General features: G+C 38.1%; 1 protein-coding gene across 4 annotated transcripts in view; it reads left to right on the top strand.

Annotated features, from left to right (window-relative positions):
* The window catches only part of arhgef3 (Rho guanine nucleotide exchange factor (GEF) 3), a 248,945-nt gene extending 229,869 nt beyond the window's left edge, over window positions 1–19,076 (top strand). For all 4 annotated transcript variants that reach the window (XM_073072231.1, XM_073072233.1, XM_073072232.1 and 1 more), the window contains 8 exons: window positions 1,441–1,611; window positions 5,611–5,673; window positions 6,205–6,301; window positions 6,477–6,553; window positions 8,598–8,855; window positions 14,850–15,020; window positions 16,868–17,054; window positions 17,648–19,076. In XM_073072231.1, the coding sequence (XP_072928332.1) occupies window positions 1,441–1,611; window positions 5,611–5,673; window positions 6,205–6,301; window positions 6,477–6,553; window positions 8,598–8,855; window positions 14,850–15,020; window positions 16,868–17,054; window positions 17,648–17,997 (1,374 nt within the window). In that variant the 3' untranslated portion in view covers window positions 17,998–19,076. The remainder of the gene's footprint in view (window positions 1–1,440; window positions 1,612–5,610; window positions 5,674–6,204; window positions 6,302–6,476; window positions 6,554–8,597; window positions 8,856–14,849; window positions 15,021–16,867; window positions 17,055–17,647) is intronic.
* Window positions 19,077–19,764: the final 688 nt, after the last annotated feature.

The raw sequence follows: 19,764 nt of genomic DNA, 5'->3' as shown, positions 1-19,764 counted from the left end.
ATCTCATGTTCCCATTATTTATTGCTATTTATTTATATTTGCATTTGCACAGTTTGTTGTCTTCTGCACTTCCGTGATTTTTCATTGATCCTGTTATGATTCCTATTCTATAGATTTGCTGAGTATGCCCACAGGAAAATGAATCTCAGGGTTGTATATGGTGACATACAGTATATATACTTCGATAATAAATTTATTTTGAATTTTGAAATTGGGCAGGAGGTCTTGTTTCTGGCTGATATTTCCCTATGTCTGATTCCTGATAGCTAAATTATGATCTTTTAAAAAAACTTATAAAAAAATTAATTAAGATGTGATATGAACACACATAACCCATCTAAGATGGGTTAGAATGTTGAATCATGAACTGTACATATACTGTACAGTTGATTTCCATTATTTGGGACATATTGGAGCCAGTACATTTTGGCCCAAATAAGCAGCTGCCCCAATTAGCCAAAGTTTCATAGAAATAGTTAAAAGTCAACCTGCTGTTAAACTGAGTATTAATTTATGTATTTAAATAAAACACAGAACAAATTAGGACACTACCAATACCTCTACAGTATTATAAAACTATGTATTAGTTCCTGAGTTATTAGTTATTGATTCAGAATTCACCTGCATGTTCTTTGGTAAAAATTTCATGCCTTAATTGAATGACATAGTGTCCCAAATAAATGAAACGAGTCCTGGCTGGCTATTTTTTTGATGTAGATTTTGTTCTTTAAGAGTTGGCCAAAATAAACGGCTGCCCTTGATTAATTGTTGGCCAGATTAACTGTAACCCGTGTATGTGTGAGATACACCCCCCCCCCCACCGTATAACGGCAAATTTGAAACCATGCAATAATTTCACACTCACGCTAACCATGGAAGAGCAGGTAGATTTCCACCTTAGAGATATGTTGGCTACTGATTCTGGTGTCACACATACATTGATTAAACTGGAATGAAAACTCATTACTTGTGTGTGTACTTAGCAAGGCTGCATTTTATATGTGATCAACGTCTTTATATTATACATCCAACAAGAGCTATACGTTACTTCAGTCAAGGTTTTTTCTTGCATTGTGCTTAAACATAATCCTTCTTTCTAATATTTTATATTAACTGAATTGGAGCTAATCAAAACCTGTTCCACTGTCTCATATTTATAACTGGCTGGCAGAATCACTATCTATTGGGTAGTGGTGGACTACTTATTATTACAAGACATTAAAGTATGTCTGTTTGATATGGTATAAAAAATTTTCTAGGCAAAGGTCCACTTTAAAACATAAAGGTCACATTGCAAATTCTCTCATCTGCTGTATATGTATTTTTTCAGTTTACAGTGACATTTGGAGTAAGCCATCTCAATTACATTCATGTAACTCCTTTCTTCAGCTGATTTTTGAGCAGGAAATCTGCAGCAATTCTTTTCTCTTCTTGTTTTAGCGTTCGATTAGCTTCCGAAATGAAAGTCGGCCTGATGTTTTCACTCCGAGACCCTCTTCCAGAAATGGTCCACCTGTTATCACAAAACGTCGAGATAGCAAACTGTGGAGTGAAACATTTGACATTCGTGTCAATCAAATGCTTACAGCTAAGGAAATCAAAAGGCAAGAGGTAAGAAATGCAGACCAGCTATAGAACAAATGAACTCAATTATTGACAGAGTTCAGTTCCAGTAATATTCACTGAATTAGAATAACAATTCCACTTCTGATTCCAGGTTATCATCATGTTAGTTACTTAGAGGAGGATTGTGAGTTCCTTCCTCAAGGAACAGATTGAACCTACTTTCAGATAGAGATAAACACAAAAGATACTACTAATTTTTTTTAAAATTCCATAATCAAGAGAACTGTAATTTGTTTATTATATTTCTCTTTCTAACTGAATAATTTTGGTTTCTGTAAATTCATTTGCAGACAGATTATGTTGTGCTTGATGACCTATATTGGCAGATTAAACAATACTTAAATTTTAAAATGTCCACTCTTGTTTTCAAATACTTTTGTAGCTTTTACTTGTAATCTTAAATAGCCCCGCAAATCCAACAGTATTTCTTAGATTTAATTACCCCATTATCAGCAGGCATATCTTCTTCAGCCAGGGACCAAACTTTAGAATTCTTTCCCTAACCCTTTCTATCTCTTTCTTTCTTTAAAATCATACTTTAAAACCTATCACATTGTCCAAGTTTTGAGCCATAAATCCTTAAACAACCTTAAGCGGCTGAATTCAATCTTTCTTGATAATACACCTTTGAAATTACTGAATGCATGCTGCAATAAAGGTGCAATATAAATTCTTGTCATCTTCATCATTGCTATTACTGGCATCATTGTCTACGTTACAGAGGCAAAAGCATTATCTTCATGATTTGAAATAATTTTTATCATTAACTCCTATAGTAACTATAAAACAAGTAATATAATTTTTAAAAATCATGCAAATCCTACACTAATTTTGCAAAGTCTTAAATGAAACTTATTTTTGGGTTAGTACTGAAACTGCAATGCTACTTCGCAAAACATACAGTCAATTGAAAAAGTCTTTCATGTAACAGCTTCTCAGTGGATCTGGAAGTATGAATCATGAATTGCACACATTAAGATCACTATCCTAGGACAGCAAACAGTAGGAAGCTTTGTGGGTTCTCTACCATCTCCCAAATCCAAAGGACAATAAAACATTGATCAAACACTGTAACACATTTAACATGCTGGAAGAACTCAGCAGATCACGCAGCCCCTATGGAAAGGAATAAACAGTCGACGTTTCTGGCCGAGACTCTTTCTTAATAAGGACTTCTGAAGTGTCAGCTGTTTACACCTTTCCATAGAAGCTGCATGACCTACTGAGTTCCTCCAGCACTTTGTATGTGTTCCTCTTGATTTCCAGCAAGTGTAGTATCTCTTGTGTTTATTGATGTAACATTTTAGTGAAAATAGTTTAATATCTCAGTGTTTGATAATATGTTCCTTGAGATTTTACCAAAATGGAGACAGACAGTTTTTGAATTTACAAGTTACTACTGGTTCTAAATACAAATGATTAGGGTTAACTGAAGATCCAAAGGAAATATAGTCTTTAGATTATAAATATTAATGTACTGGCAGATTCCTCATTGGTGATGCATGTTGATTTTCTAGAGACCAACAGTGAAACATTTAACGGTAAAAGTAGCCTGTCTTTTCAAACTACTCAACCAAATATTGTTGCTTCTTATAAAATCTTGAATTTCATTTGAGAAATTTGTAATTTCCGTGCCTCAGTTTAGGATTTTTTAAAATGTAGTATTTTGCAAATGAACTATACCTACAGAAAAAGAGGGAAGAGCCATCAGCGGCATTGGTATTCATATAAAAAGTTTAATAAAAAAGATGATAATGCTAGAAAACTTAGTTAATTCCAAGATTTAATTAAAAACATGGACACTGGTTATAGACTTATCAGCATAACAAGTGAATTAGAAATAAAATATCAGATTTGTGCAAAATGATAAAAATAATCATCATAAGGTTTTCAATCAACCTTTATTATAAGATAAAGCAGACATAAAAATGCAATATGGTTAGTGTAGACTTTAAGTTTGTTTTCATTAAGGTGCTACAGAAGAAACTTATGTCAAAAGAGCATTGCATACAAGAGGTAGCAATTAGAGTGGATTGAAAATAGGGTAGAGATTGGCAAATAGACTGTAAGATTAAAGGTAGCTTCTCAGAAAGGCAGAAGATGCAGTATTCCACAGAAACCCTTGCAAACTTGATTGCTCACTATATTTTAAATCATTGAGGAATGGGATGTGTAGAGTTGAAGTTTACAATTCAAATATAAAGTGGAAGTCTGCTCCAAAAAGTAAAATGCAGTGGATTCCAAATTGGGACACATCAGGATGGGTACACTTTGGTCTAATTAAGCGGCTTCCACGATTAGCCAAAGTTTCATGGAAATAGTTAAAAGGAATAAAAAAGACTACCATTTAACTGAGTAACAATTTATGTATTTAAATGAAATACAGAACAAATTAGAACATTACCAATCCCTCAACAGTACTATAGAACTATGTGTTAGTTCCTAATGGTTATTTACGGAAGAATTCATCTGCTGTGTTCTTTTGATTGAATGTAAATGAACAAAATCAGTGCAGACACCTAGTCAGATAATGGACTGTCTTCATACAATGCTATCAGTAATTGCATCCTCCAAATCTTCAATTTCATTATGACATTCAAGATGGTTGTTGATCCCTGTGTAATTCCGAAGTGTTGAAGTAGCAAAATGGTTTCATTTTCACTCCCGGCTGTTTCTGGCATCTCCAAGCCTGAATGCTTGAAACTGCGGTGAGCAAACCGGTCCTGAAGTGACTTTCTGCTTATTTCTCTCCAGCTATCTAATCAGAATAACCATTTTTTGAACACAAGCGCATGCAAATGGTGCTATTTAAAAACTTATTGCTGTAAGCATGGTGTAGTGTCTAACAGCCACTTAATTGCACATGACTGGCACTTGTTAGTAACTGTTCAGCAACAGTCTCCTGCCCCAATTAAGAGGTGTAGTGTCCCAAATAAACAGTGGCCCTGATTAACTAACGGGCCAATTAACTGGAATCCACTGTATATAAACAGGATTGCAAAGTGTGTGGATAAATAATAAAAAGATGTACAGTGTTGTCATTTGTGAGTGTTTCATTTTGTTAGAAGGAACTTGCAAGCTACCGCTCAAGTGATAAAATTAAATAGGATAGAAGAGAATTTGGAGTGAAAATGCACAAATAGCCAAAAACAGCAGGATAGACTGAAGCAGACATAAATTGTTAGTGGATACAGTTGGAGCACTATGGATAAAGAGCACACAAAACTTTACGTGGACATTCCTAGAATTGATTGCATGCAGTCGGAAAGATTTGACTGAGAGCTGTTTTTAGTGAAATGAAGATAACCAATAATAATAAAATCATGAATTGTTTGCTTGAGTGGCTGTGGAAAACCCTTCGTTACTTATAAATTCAAAACAGTTAAACAAGACGTTAGATGTGATGCCTTTGTGCAGAAAATGATGAGGTTCTGATAATTACTCCATGTAGAGGGATTGAAGAGAGGACAATGGTGCCTTTTAAATGGAGCCTTGATACATTCATAAGGCAGAAAGGGATAGGGAATAGCAAAGCAATAAATAATGATATGGACCAATTGGGTATTTGCAAAAGAAAATAGAATTCTCTGTAAATTCAGAACAGAGTGATATGTAGGCTCTTGATATTGCCCTTGGTGCAAAGTCTATTATGACAATTATGTTCAGCGGTCTTCAAAATGTTGTTCCTTATCACCTGAAAAGTTAATAGGACTCTGCAGATGTCCCTTCCTCCATGTCCACCCCTCAATCGCTAAAATCTTTCTTCAGAAAATAAGCAAGTTTACTTTGAAAATATGAAATAACAGTTCAGCAACTGGAATGAGCATTAGATTTGCACTTCTAAGTGATTACATTCATGATTTGTTTCTGGGTCGGCCAAAATGAGAGCATCTCCTGAATATGACTATAGGTATATACCTGGTGATCAGTTTCCCTACTATGAAGAAATGTTTTAATTACTTTAATTAATTCTTCATTCTGCAGGCAATTTTTGAACTTTCTCAGGGAGAACAAGTTTTAATTGAAGACTTAAAGCTAGCAAAAAAGGTAATGCAAGTTTCAGTTATGGTTCTCAGATAAAACGTTATTTGGAATTTTACTCTGCTTTAACACTACTATAATTGAACAGTCGTACTTTGAAATTCATTGTTCTTATTTATGACTTTCATTTCCAAATTAATTTGTTATTCTAATGAGTTTATAAAACGAGCCTGTTTCTTTTTCAATGCATCATCCGCGCTGTTTTTTCAAATGACATGAAAGTTGTTTATTTCTGTGTAGAGTACCTACTGCAGTAATAACTCATACACTGTGCTATGGAAATATTGGCCTCAGGTGCAAGCTGCTATAAAAATGTCCTTGAATTAATTGTGGGATCACAACATTTGTTTGAAGCTGTTACTTCCCTTGAATTAAATTTTATTTTTAAAAATCCTGTTGTGGAATTAATTTGATTACAGAAGTACAATTATCAACAATAACTGGTCAATGATATTTAATGCATGTACTTTTAGGAAAATCTAATTTCTAAATGGAATATAAAGGTAATCATATATTCGGCATTGAATTCTTTTGTAGGCTTATCATGATCCTATGCTCAAGCTCTCCATTATGACGGAACAGGAGTTGAATCAGATATTTGGAACACTGGACTCCCTTATCCCCCTGCATGAAGGTATGACCTTCATCTTAGACAAAACAAACAAGCACTGCAGAAATTTTGCTACAGATGTAATAAAGGACTCTGGTTCACAAGAAACCCTGTATGCTTCAGTAACTATTTGCATGCTTCCTCTTGAGGAAATCCTCCTTGCTTTGACCCACACATTTCCTCATTTATTTTTGGTCAGATCTTCTGAGTCGGCTCCGGGAAGCCAGGAAACCAGATGGGACAACAGAACATGTTGGCCACATCCTTGTAGGCTGGGTAAGAAAGCAACATCAACCTTTCTATTATGTGTATTGGCATTTATAGAAGTTTAATGAGTGCATTTATGTCAGCCGTCTCCAGAACATGCTCTTACAGACAGTGAGAATACTTGGCGGATATGCTAAATCCAGATACTGTGAAAGCTTATGATTTTTTATAAAAAGTGTTTCAAAATTCTATTTTGGCAAATCCAGCAGCTTTGTTTTGGGATTGCTGCTGGCTAACCCTAGCCAAAGCTTCAATGCACAAATATCCCATCTGCATCAATGTAAAAATACTAAGTTTATATAGAAATATTGTGAATACTCTCCTTGAAAATATGCAAAGAGGAATTAGAGTTTTTTTAAAAGAACAACCAAAGAAGCCTGTCATTTTCAGTTAATTAATCAATTAGAAATAGAAGCTGCACAAACTGGGCAAGATGCCAAATGCGAAAGTTGGGATTTTTTTTTGCATAGTGACTAAGTTTAGGGAGACAAGCAAATTTGAAACAGTTTTTTTTTGGTTGTTCATTTCAAATAAAATTATATTTTTGACAGGCCTTCCATAAAATAAAGTCCTTAAGCAGGGGGAGGTTAAAGGGCTACACACTCCGCGGGAAGTAATAATCAACTTTTAAATAACATATATAAAGTTTCTAGCATTGGAAATAGAATTATGTGTGGAAGTATTTATCCAGCTATTAAACAATTAATATACAGCATTATAATCCTCCCTTGATTTGATATTCATAGAAGCTGTTTTGCATGTCTTTAATTGGAACATTCTTTAAAAGGAGCAGCGGATGAAAAAAAATCCCCAAATCTTACGAAATATGTCCTCTATTCATATTGCATAAATTAGTTTTGCTTTCTAGCACAAGTTAAAATGATTCTGTAATAGCCCTAATTATCTTTGTAGTGAACCATGGCTCATTTACAGTGCATTATAGGGTCCATGACGGCAATCCTGACAGTCTCACTTTGAGTTGTTTAGCTTGGTAGTCGTTAGCTGCAGTGCAGAATCCTTGAAGCAACCCTGCATGTGGTGCCATTCAGTAGCTATTAATAGGTTCACCCTGGTGCATGCAGTGACTTTGTATTTTGCTGTACCTTACTTGATCTACACAATCTGTTTAGTTAACTGTTCTCAACTTTCAACTGAAGGACACTTTGAAAAATTATATGTTCTTTTTGATGGATTATATTACAATTGTAACTCCCTTAAAGGTCTCAGCTGTGAATACATTTCACCAATGTATTAGGGTTAGTTGTGCAGTAACTGCTGTGTGAAGTATCAGATACTCTGCAGTTTTACAGGAGTGTGAATATATCATAGTCATTGTAACAGGTGTTGCTTAAACTAAACTGAACTACATCAACTTCAATCTTAAATCTTTCCAACCCAAAATAATAGGGCAGCTTAGTGGTTAGCACAACTCTTTGTAGTACAGGAGACCCGGGTTCAATTCCCACCACTGCCTGTAAGGAGTCTGTACATTTTCCACGTGACCACATGGGTTTCCTCTGGGTTCTCTGGTTTCCTCCCACAGCCCAAAGATGTATCGGTTGGTAGGTTAATTGGTCATTGTAAATTGCCTTGTGATTAGGCTAGGGTTCAATCAGATTACTGGGCAGCGTGGCTCGTAGGGCCAGAAGGGCCTATTCTGCGCTGATCTCAACAAATTTTTAAAGATTTCAAATCATAAGAAAATCAAATCCTTTGGCTTTTGAAATGATGCCTTGTCATGGCAGCTCACCCCTCAAGTACCCTGCTGAAATGATCAGTCCCTTTTCATACCAAGCTTTAGTTACCCATCCTGTGATGACTGTTGGTGCTGGAAAGGCAGAGGTAACTGGACAACAACTGTGAGAGAAATGACAGGGTTGATAAAGGGTAGGAGCTGGAATTTTTATAACCTGATTTTTGCTAGTAGTAACTGAGCTGCAAAGTATTCCTAGCATTTCCAAGTCAGATGGTGGTGAATCTGATGCAGTGACATTGTAGAACTGCAGTGGTTCTGTTTGACCTACATTTTGACCTTTTTGGTCTTCTCTTTAAGCTTCCATGTTTGACCTCCTACGATAGTTACTGCAGCAATCAAGTAGCAGCTAAGGCCCTTTTGGATCACAAGAAACAAGATCATCGAGTGCACGACTTTCTTCAGCGCTGTTTAGAATCTCCGTTTAGTCGCAAGTTGGACCTCTGGAATTTTCTGGATATTCCACGTAGTCGATTGGTGAAGTACCCCTTGCTCTTAAAAGAGATCCTCAGACATACTCCGAATGACCACCCAGATAAACAGCACTTGGAAGAAGCGGTAAGTAACAGTGGCAATTCATTGTGATGGTACATTTTTTCTGCCACTTGTGCAGTAAAGACAAGAGATTAGTTGAGCTGCAGAATAAAATGTTCAAAGTGGCTACATAGTCAAATCATTGAATCTGAGTTCACTGTAATGTAGAATTTCCATCAATATCTGTGGTTACCTCCAAAGAGAGATGTATGTCCTTAATCTGATTCCTTAATTAATACCTGCAAGTTAGATACAAGAGGTCCAGGTACGATCTCCAGAGCGCCATCTCACATGTAAAGTGTTAATTCCAGACCAAACTTGAATCAGTAAAGGATACTCGACAGCTGTGGCAAGGCTTGAATGCTATCACCACCTACTAAGTGTAACCAAGTGACATCAGTGACAAGAAGACTTTGTCCCAGATAAGCTCAATGCATTTTATGCTCACTTTGACCATCAAACATGGAGGAACCTTCACCAACTCCCACAGCACCCCATGACCCTGTGATTTCAGTCACTGAGGCTGATGTGAGAGCATCCATCATGAGGGTGAACCCACGGAAAGCATCTGGCCCAGACAGGCTACCTGGCCGAGTATTAAAGACCTGCGTTCATCAACTGGCTGAATTGTTCACTGATATCTTTAACCTCTTACTTTGGCAATCTATGATACCTGCCTGCTTCAAGCAGGATTCAGTTATACCAATGCCTAAGATGAAAGTGGTAATCTGCTCCAATGACTATCGTCTGGTAGCACTTACATCCACTGTGATGAAGTGCTTTGAGAGATTGGTGATGAAACATATTAACTCCTGCTTCAGAAGTGACTTTGATCCGCTCCAATTTACCTAATATCACAACAGGTCAAAAGCAGATGCCATTTCATTGGCTGTACGTTCAACCCTGAAATATCTGGACAGCAAAGACAGATACATCAGGATGCTCTATCATAGTGGTCACCAACCTTTTTAAGCCCAAGATCCTCTACCTCGGCCTTAGTGAAAGGCGAGATCAACCCCAGAGCGATAAGTCACACGCATGCGCACTGGGGCAGAAAAGACGAAGTAAAACCCTGCAACCCGGAGGTAGAAAAAATGCATAAACATCAGGGGTCACCGCCCTGTTTTTGCACCATGGACCGGTTTAATATTGAATAATTATATAATAATATTAAATAATATTGAAGAACATTGTGGACCGGCCGACCAGGGCGGTGGGGGGGGGGGGGGTAGGGGTGGTGTTAAACACGATGGGAATACAGCGATACTCGAAGCAGGTTCCTTATGTCCAGTCTATTCCGCAGTTTAGTTTTTGCAGCTCTCAGCACTCAGCTGCTGTCCCGCTTGCTCACATTTTTTCCGCTGAGAAAACTCAGTGGGTTCGTCTTTAAGTGCAGGTGCTTGGACTCAGGGTACCGAAGCTTCATTGCCTCATTAGACAGCCCCTGGGCCCAAACTCCAGCCTCCACCCGCCCGCCGCCAGACGCCCTGGCCAGGTACGGCTGGTCGTGGGTGGGGTGAGAGGACAAGGTCAGGGCCGGAGGTCCCCGTGCCGGGGCCGCGGCGGTCACAGTCTGGAGAGAGCGACCGAGTGAGTGAGGAATGCGATAGGGCCTGCCCTCCCCCCTTGTAGGATCGGCCAACAAAGTTTGTTTCAGTAGATCGCAGCAAGGTAGCTGCTCTGCTACTTACGAAACCTTGAGCCCGAATTAGGTCGTCTGCGAATATTTTAGCACCAGGTTCCCCATGAACATTCGGCGTGCTAAACAGGTTTAGAGACGGCGCCCATCTGTCTGTGCTCCAGGCCGGCAACAATGGCACTTCCCCACTGTCCACGCTCCAGGCCAGTAGCATCGGCACTTCCCGCCATGCGCTCTCCGGGCCAGTAGCATCAGCACTTCCCGCCATGCGCTCTCCGGGCCAGTAGCATCAGCACTTCCCACCGGCCATGCTCCAGGCCGGCAACAATGGCACTTCCCGCCAGCCGTGCTGCAGGCCAGTGGCATCGGCACTTCCCGCTGTCCGCGCTCCAGGCCAATAGCATCAGCACTTCCCGCCATGCGCTCTCCGGGACAGCAGCATTGGCACTTCCTGCTGTCCGCTCTCCAGGCCAGTAGCATCAGCACTTCCCGCCGGTCGCTCTCCAGGCCAGTAGCATCGGCACTTCCTGCTGTCCGCTCTCCAGGCCAGTAGCATCAGCACTTCCCACCGGCCGTGCTCCAGGCCAGTAGCATCGGCACTTCCTGCTGTCCGCTCTCCAGGCCAGTAGCATCAGCACTTCCCGCCGGCAGCGTTCTGGGCCTGTAGCATTGGCGGTTCTCACTGGCCGCGCGAGGGTATCACTGCGTTTCGGCAACTGATGACCTCGCGTGGGTTCAAGTTCAACAGTGGGCGTGACAGGGAATGAGGAAAGGTGCAGCTGACTCATACTGTTTCCTCGCGGCCCGGTGGTTGGGGACCACTGAAGTACACTGTGTAGTGCAGGGGAGCTACACGCATGCGCACTGGGCAGAAAGAACGGAACTAAAACCCCACAACCCGGAAACAAGCTCTCAACAGTATTTGTGTATTTATTTTTCTTTTTTTTTCGGGATCTACTGGGGAAGTCTCAACGATCGACTAGTCGATTGTCATCGACGGGTTGGCGACCACTATATCAACTACAGCTCAGCATCAAATACTATCATCCCCTCAAAACTAATCAATAAGCTTCAATACCTTGGCCTCAGTACTTTCTCGTGCAACTGGATCCTCGATTTCCTCACTTGCAGACCCCAATCAGTTCAGATCGGCAACAACATTTCCACAATCTCCATCAGCACAGGTGCACCACAAGGCTGTGTGCTTCGCCCCCTGCTCTGTTCACTTTATACTTATGACTTTGCGGCTAAGCACAGTTCCAATGCCTTATTCAAGTTTGTCGAATTAAAGGTGGTGATGAATTAACGTATAAGGGGGAGATTGAAAATCTGCCTGGGTGGTACCTCAACAACAACCTCTTACTCGATGTCAGCAAGGCCAAGGAGCTGATTATTGACTTCAGGACAAGGAAACAATCCTCATCAGGGGATCAAAGGTAAAGAGGGTCAGCAACTTTCAATTCTTCGGTGTTATCGTATCAGAGGACTTTTCTGGGCCTGGCTTGTTAAGTGCAATTAACAAGAATGCACGGCAACACCTCTACTTCCTTGGAAGTTTGCAGAGATTTGTCATAAAATCTAAAACTTTAACCAACTTCCAGAGATGTGCGGTGGAGAGAGTGTATTGACTGGCTGCATCACATCCTTGTATGGAAACACCAATGCCTTGAATGAAGACTCCTATGAAAAGTGGTGGATACAATCCAGTTCATTGTAGGTAAAGCCCTCCCCATCATTGAGCACATCTACACAGAGCGCTGTTGGAATAAAGCAGCATCCCTCATGAGGGACACCCACCATTCAGGCCATGGCCTCTTTTTGATGCTGCCATCCGGAAGAAGGTACAAGAACCTCAGGATCCACACCACCAGGTTCAAGAACAGTTACTACCCCTCTACCATCAGGCTCTTGTACCAAAGGGGATAATTTCACTCACCCTATCTCTGAACTGTTCCCATAACCTATGGACTCACTTCCAAGGACTTTTCCATCTCATATTCTCGATGTTTGTTGCTTATTTATTATTGTTTTATTATTTTTTTCTTTTTGTATTTGCACAGTTTGTTGTCTTTTGCACATTGATTGTCTGTCCTGTTGGATGCGGATTTTCAACGATTCTATTGTGATTCTTGTACTTACTGTGAATGCCCACAAAAAAATGAATCCTAGAGTTGCAAATGGTGACATAAACAAAGTATGTACTTTGATAATAAATTTACCTTAAAATTTGAACTTTGCATTGGTGGCATGTTCTTTTGACAATGATCCATTGTTTTTCAAGTCCCTAGTTCTTGCATCAGAGATTTCATTTAGAATGGGTGAACACGGTTAACTGTGGGGAAACTACAGTGCAGTCTTTAACTACACTTTCATGCAGCACAGTAGATGAGATTGAAGACCCTATGCCTCTTTCCTTTCTCTTACTTCACTACAACGTTCACCAATTCTTTGTTTGGATGAAATTACAAATATATAAATATTACCTGCAGAGCATGTCACATGGCTGACATGAACTTAAAAGCACTCAAATCTCTTTGCAGTGGAAGAAAAGAGGGAAGTTTGGTTTCATGAGATAACACAGAAATGCTGGAAATATTCCACATGTGAAGTGAGAAACAGACTTAACATTTTCAGGGAGCAATATCTAAACTGCTGGGTATTTCCAGCATTTTCTGTTTTTATTTCAGATTTCTAGCATTTGCAGTATTTTACTTTCTCCACTTTAACTGGTTAAAATATTATCAGCAATCATTTTTGTACCTGTTATAGAGAAATCGGTTCACTTACTCAGATTTATGTATCAGTCCTGTATTATTCTTTTAAGGAGCTGATACTAAACATGAAAAGGGAAATGTCATTGAATATGTCTTTTTAACTAAAATAATACTGCAAGGTTATAGCGCATTTTGAAAACAGATGGTGTTTACTTTGTACACTAGTTTTAAATAGTGTTCACTAATTTAAATGTAAAAATGTATTTTAAATGTAAATGTAAATTTTGGTTCTTCTGTTAATAGCACTTTTCAAATATTGCATCATATTTTCAAACTTGAAATAAAATGTCCTTGCATATCTTTCTCACGTTTCGCCGATTAAAACTGATTTAAAAAAACATTTCCATATTGCTTCTCTCCCCTCTATTACTTTTCTTTGATAAGATCATTTCTCTTACCAGAGTGCATTAAAAGAACTGGACAGCAGTGATGGGATGTAAACCAGATCAGGCTTTTCATTAAATCTCCATTAATCCAGCTTTGAAAAAATGCTGATGAATAAGATTCCATCAAGCAAATAGCTTCACCCCATTGCCGTTTGAAAGAGTGTTTAGTTTGTAGTCAGACAGTAAAAAAAAGTTTTACTGAACACATTTTTTTCTTGTGTTGTAACAGTTTCATGTCAAAGTTATGCTTTAATTCTTAAACTTTAGTTAGGGATTTTAATACTTTCACAAAACTAGCTTTCAAAGACTTGATGCTTAATAAAATGTTTAAAATATATTATTGACAGTACTTTCAGTTTTTTGTATTAGCACTGTCTCTGATTCAGCTCTTTATGGATATGTGCAGAATTATATTTGCCCTCAGATATGAATGCTATTGCCTCTCTTAGCACAAAATGTTGAGGGCCTCGTTTGAAAGGAAAGTGTGATGATATAAATAAACAACGATGGTCTTTCATTGGGCAGGGATTAGTCTGATACAGCTGTTACTTGCAAGTGATTTGACATTCAGGGAAAGCAAACCTCAGAGTTAAGACCTCCAGAGAAATAATGACACATGCAAGAATTCCTGAATTGTAGAATGCTCAAAATAAATGTAGCCTGTGTGCCTGTGTTCTAAAAATATCCACGTATTTTTACATGCAGTTAGTTTGTTCTCTGATGGAACTAGTTTTGCACTTGGATTTGGGGGATTTAAATGGGAGTTTAAATCAAGTCCTAATAGATAATCAGGTTAATGTTAAATTTTAAAATGAAAAAGAACACACACAAAATGCTGAAAGAACTCAGCAGGTCAGGCAGCATCTATGGAAATTATTAAACAGCCAATGTTTCAAGCCAAGACCCTGAGAACGAGGCAGAAAGATGCCAGAATAAAAAGGTGGGGGGGGGGGGGGCAAGGAGGCCAACTAAAAGGTGAAAGGTGAAGCCAGGAGGATCCCATCATCTGCAGACTTCCTCATTGTTTTAGTCTGAAACTTCTTGTGTCTCTAATATTAAGGTTTAATTCAGGTGAATGGAATTCACCTTCTAAACTCAGACTGACAATATAGTCATGGCTTGTATTTTAATTGCTGTGATAATGAAATGCAGTTTTACTAATTTCCTGCTCAGCTTATTGATCCACGTGACTCACTGTCCATTCTGTTTTGTGCTGCAGATTAATATTGTTCAAGGGATTGTAGCTGAAATCAACAAGAAGACTGGGGAATCAGAATGTCAATATTATAAGGAAAGACTGGTCTTTCTTGAGGAGAGTCAAAAAGATCCTCTGATTGAAAATTCTAAAGTGCTGTGCTGTCACGGAGACTTGAAGAACAATAGAGGAGCAGTAAGTGATAATATGATTTCCTGTTTTACCATTATGTGCCTTCCTTTGGGTATAATAAGAATATTTTAAAATGCTTCAAGCCATCATTGTCTTAAAACACTTTTGATAAATGAAATGAAATGGGAAGTGAAGAATTGCTTGCAATTTAGGTAATATTGTCACCAACATTTTTAGCATTTATTTAGTAATTTATGCACTATTTGGTTATAGAATCCAAACTTTTCTTTTCAAATCTTTTTATTAATTTTAAGAAAAACATAAGTAAAATATGAGTACAAAACATTTGAGAGTACACAATTAATAGTTTAAATAAACAATCAGATATGTAATAATCAATATATAAGGCCTCCCAAACTCATAGTATTAATGTAAAGGAATTAAGAAAAAGAGAAAAAAGAAAAAAAAAAAACCCCAAAAAAAACTATAAGAGAACTTTAAAAAAAACTAATTAAAAAAAACTAACCAACATGGGCAATTGCATAATGTTTGATACATACAGTAGTGCTGATAACTCCGAACCTCCATCCACACAATTAAGGATAGTAACAATAAGGTTCAGGTTCAGGATCAGACCATTTAATTCATATGAAAATGTTGAATAAATGGTCTCCAAGTTTCCTCAAATTTAACTGAAGAATCAGAATCCAAACTTTTATATTGGCTTTTTCACTTGATTTGTTTTCCATAATGTATCATGCAATAAAACAATTTATATTGAAATACGTGTGAGAAACCTCCACAATTTTCAAACTGATGCAGTGATTAGAGTTTAAAAGTGGAACTTTGAAAATGAGTTTTTAACCAAAAAACTGGCTCTTGTGACACACATTGATCAGATCTGTTGTGTAAGTTAAGTATGATGAAAGGATCTGAACCAGCCTGCTCTTTCAAGCTGTCTGACTTTAATGTTACAGCTTAAGGGCAGGCCTCTGTGTTTGATGCTTTTTCCTTCCCTGCATAACACAGATGGGTCACTGTAGACTGACCTTTACAGAGTTAAGGCTGATGTGAAATTGTGTAGGATTCAGAGACTTTGAGCAACCTTTCCTTCATTGTGCAAAATATAAACTTGAAAAACAATCAGAAGGAATTCTATTTTGTGGTACAAAAACACTGCAACCCATCAGAGAAAATAATGTTTTGTGCTCAATTTATCATAAAACATGATTTGCGATAATCAGTGCATTCATGAGAGGAGTTCTGAACTTCCTAACAATGCCTTTGTCTTTGTCAAAGTTAATTTAATCTGAAAATGATTGTCTCCTTTTCTTGTTATGATTGATTATACTATGATACAGTTGATCTTCCTGGATAACACATTATTTATAAATAGACTGTGTGTGTTACTTCTGTAATGGTGTTTAACTCCAATTGTCATCAAAATCTTAAAAGAGAACTTGTCTGTGTGAAGACAAAATGAAATTATTCGCTGAGCTATCAAACATTTTTGATTTGCATACTTCCTAATGCCACAGCTATTATTTGAGTTATCCTCCTAATTCCTCTTTTGTTTGGGAAAATAGAATACTGAACAAAGAACGTATTGTTTTTTCTGCACTTTCCTCTTCTCATTTAACATCAAATTCTTGAAAAGACTGGGCAATGTACAGGACTGATTATAAATCAGAATAGATAAATTGATCAAGCACCCAAGAGATTGCAGATAGTTGCTTGATTTTGTTTAAAAGCTCTCTGGTATTCAAGTGTGTTTTCTTATCTCTGATAAAATTAAAGTTCATTTGATCAGTGAATTTGTCAGAACATAGTCCACTAAGTCCCTACTGTGAGGGCAATGCAAGTCTACGTATTAATAGTAGAATCTAAACTAGTTTTCTTTCGTTTTACAGAAGCTCCATGTTTTCCTTTTTCAAGAAGTGCTTGTAATTACCCGAGTGGTGACGTGCAGTGAACAGCTGTGCTACCAGCTGTACAGACAACCCATCCCCGTCGGGGATCTGGTGTTGGATGACCTGCAGGATGGGGAAGTGCGATTAGGTGGATCCATAAGAGGTGCCTTCAGCAATAATGAGAGAAGTATGAAACTCATTTGTTACTTCCTCTATTCTTCCCCTAGCACTGATGTACATGTATAGTGCTGTGCAAAAATCTTGGGTACACACACACACACACACACACACACAAAAAACTAGGGTGCCTAACTATTTTGCATAGTGCACAGTACTGTATTTGTCAAAGTGGAGCAGAGATCAAGTTTGTAAATCTGGCGGGGGCAAATGATATTGGGTATGGTAAGCGTGGAACGCTGTGGGAGGGGTGTGGGACAGGTAGCAGAGAAGAGATACTGAGGTAGGGCGTGGGGTGAGTGCAGATACAACCAGCCCTAACACACTAGGCAAGGTAATTTGATTCAAAACAACTTGTTTATTGATCATTACAGCATATCTCTTTGGTTTTTCCTGCTCCCTTCCCTCTCCTAAAATGCAAAACATGAGATATTTAGAAATAGCAAACTCAAAATAGCTATTACAATTGTAGAAACAGTTCCCTTTACCCAAAGAAATTTAATTTGTTTATCCAGATTACACTGTTCTAGCTGCAAGTGTGGTGTGTTTGAACTATAGGTATTGCTTTTACTATTATTAATATAATCTTTGTTTCCATTTTAGCAAAAAACTTCTTCAGAGTAAGCTTTGTAGATCCTTCTGAAGGGCAGTCCCACTCACTTCAGGCCAATGATGCATTCAACAAGCAGCAATGGCTGAACTGCATCAGACAGGCTAAAGAAGCTGTACAACGTTCGTCAGGTGATGCAACAACACTGGGATGTAAGAGGCACACCCACCTAACTCCAAATGGCATCATCATGTCACATGAAGAACCAAAGCTGGAAACAATGGACCAATCAGACAATGAATCAGACTGTAGTATGGATACCAGTGAGATTAGTGGAGACTATGAACAGATGGAAGAAACAAACTGTTGTGTATATCAAAAGAGAATAGAGACGGACATTTGATGTCAACACAATCCATAGAAGTCCATGGCGTTTACCTGTACAGTATTTGCATTCCATAAGGAGCAGTTTGGAAAAGCACTTTTATTCCTTGTGATTTTGTTCCTGGTGTTTAGATCACGCATACTTGACAAATACTGCCAAGTCTATCCCTGCCAGCAGGACTTTGTTGTCTCCACTGTTTCTGGTTTAATGTGTTCTCTAACATCATCATTTGGATGGATAAAATATTTTATTATTGTCAGCAGCACCTTGCTGGGTTGTAGGTTTCTCAACCATGGTTACCTTTTGGACCAGTTCTATGTGGATTGATACACTTGGAAGCAGCAAGTTAACAGTTCAGATGATTATGTAGAACACCAGGCAACATGTGAGCAAAGCTGAACAAAACACTCAAAATTAATGGAATAAAGTAACTCGTAGCCAACTCTATAACGGGCGCTGACCAATTACAACTATTAACTTAATGGAATTTGTTTTCGGTCATTTCTCCAAGAGGAAGCTTCCTAGTAATCGCTTCTTACTGACTGGACAAATCCATCACTCAAGACATCATAAATGTAACCCCTAAATCTGCCAAGTTGTGAATGTGTTGCCTAATATTTTCAGTTTCACAAGATGAATTTATTCAGAATGTTTGCCCATGTAATGTTTTGTTCTGTATGTAATATGCTCATATATAGTATGAGTCAAAATGACAAGTCATGAGAAAAATGAAGATGCCAAAGCATATCACTTATTATTTTGAAGAAAAATAATGTTTAATTTTGCCTAGTAGAATTCCTTGTATTTATAGTTTTTACATAAATTGCAAAACTATTTGGCCATTCCCAGTATATTTGGAACATTTCATTTTAAAACACAAATTCTGTGGATAGCTATTCAATGGCTAGACATGGAATTAATGGAAGAGGGCGTAAAACGTGGCTGTTGCAATATTTAAGACTGATATATAACCAATGGAAAAAGCTTAGTCCTGGAAGTAATACTATTATTCGTTTGGTAAACTCATTATTTGGAAGACATCAGGAGTAAGAACATGACAGTAAAAGGAATAAATTCAGAAGTCGTAATTTTGTAAATTGGAGTGGTTCTGTTTTTTTTGACAACATTACCAGCCTTTTACTAGCAGTCAAGTTAAAATGCTGAACCAAATGAAAAACTGGAACCAAATAGCAGTGTTTTAGTTTGTGAGGAGTCTGACCAGTACATTAATATGTAAGTCTGAGCATTTGATGGGGTTGGAGAGTTCAGAAAATATGGCTCAGCCATAAATTGTAATCCAGTGCATCCAAATGGCAAAAAGTAAACCATCAAATCAAATGCAAACATGACTTAATCATCTAGCAGCTCTATTTTGTATTTTCCTGTATGCTTTTGTAATTTGCTATGGAGATTGTTAGACCATAAGATATAGGAGCAGAATTAGGCCATTTTGCCCATCAAGTCTGCTCCACCATTTCATCAGAGCTGATCCATTTTTCCTCTCAGACTTAATTTCTTGCCTTATCCCTGTATCTCTTCATGTCCCGATCAATCAAGAATCTGTCAACGTCTGCCTTAAATATACATAAAGACTTGCATTCCACAGATTCGTCACTCCCTGGCTAAAGAAATTCTTCCTCATCTCCATTCTAAAAGGACAACCCTCTATTTTGAGGCTTTGTCCACTGGTCTTAAACTCTCCCACCACAGAAAACATCCACTCTAACAAGGCCTTTCATCAATCAATTGGTTTCAATGAGGTCACCCGTCATTTTTCTGAATTCC

The sequence above is a fragment of the Hemitrygon akajei genome, chromosome 19 (genome assembly GCF_048418815.1).
Source record: "Hemitrygon akajei chromosome 19, sHemAka1.3, whole genome shotgun sequence".
In the NCBI taxonomy this organism is placed as follows: Eukaryota; Metazoa; Chordata; class Chondrichthyes; order Myliobatiformes; family Dasyatidae; genus Hemitrygon; species Hemitrygon akajei.
Note: the sequence above shows the minus strand (reverse complement) of the source record. Positions and strands in the feature narration are given on the sequence as shown.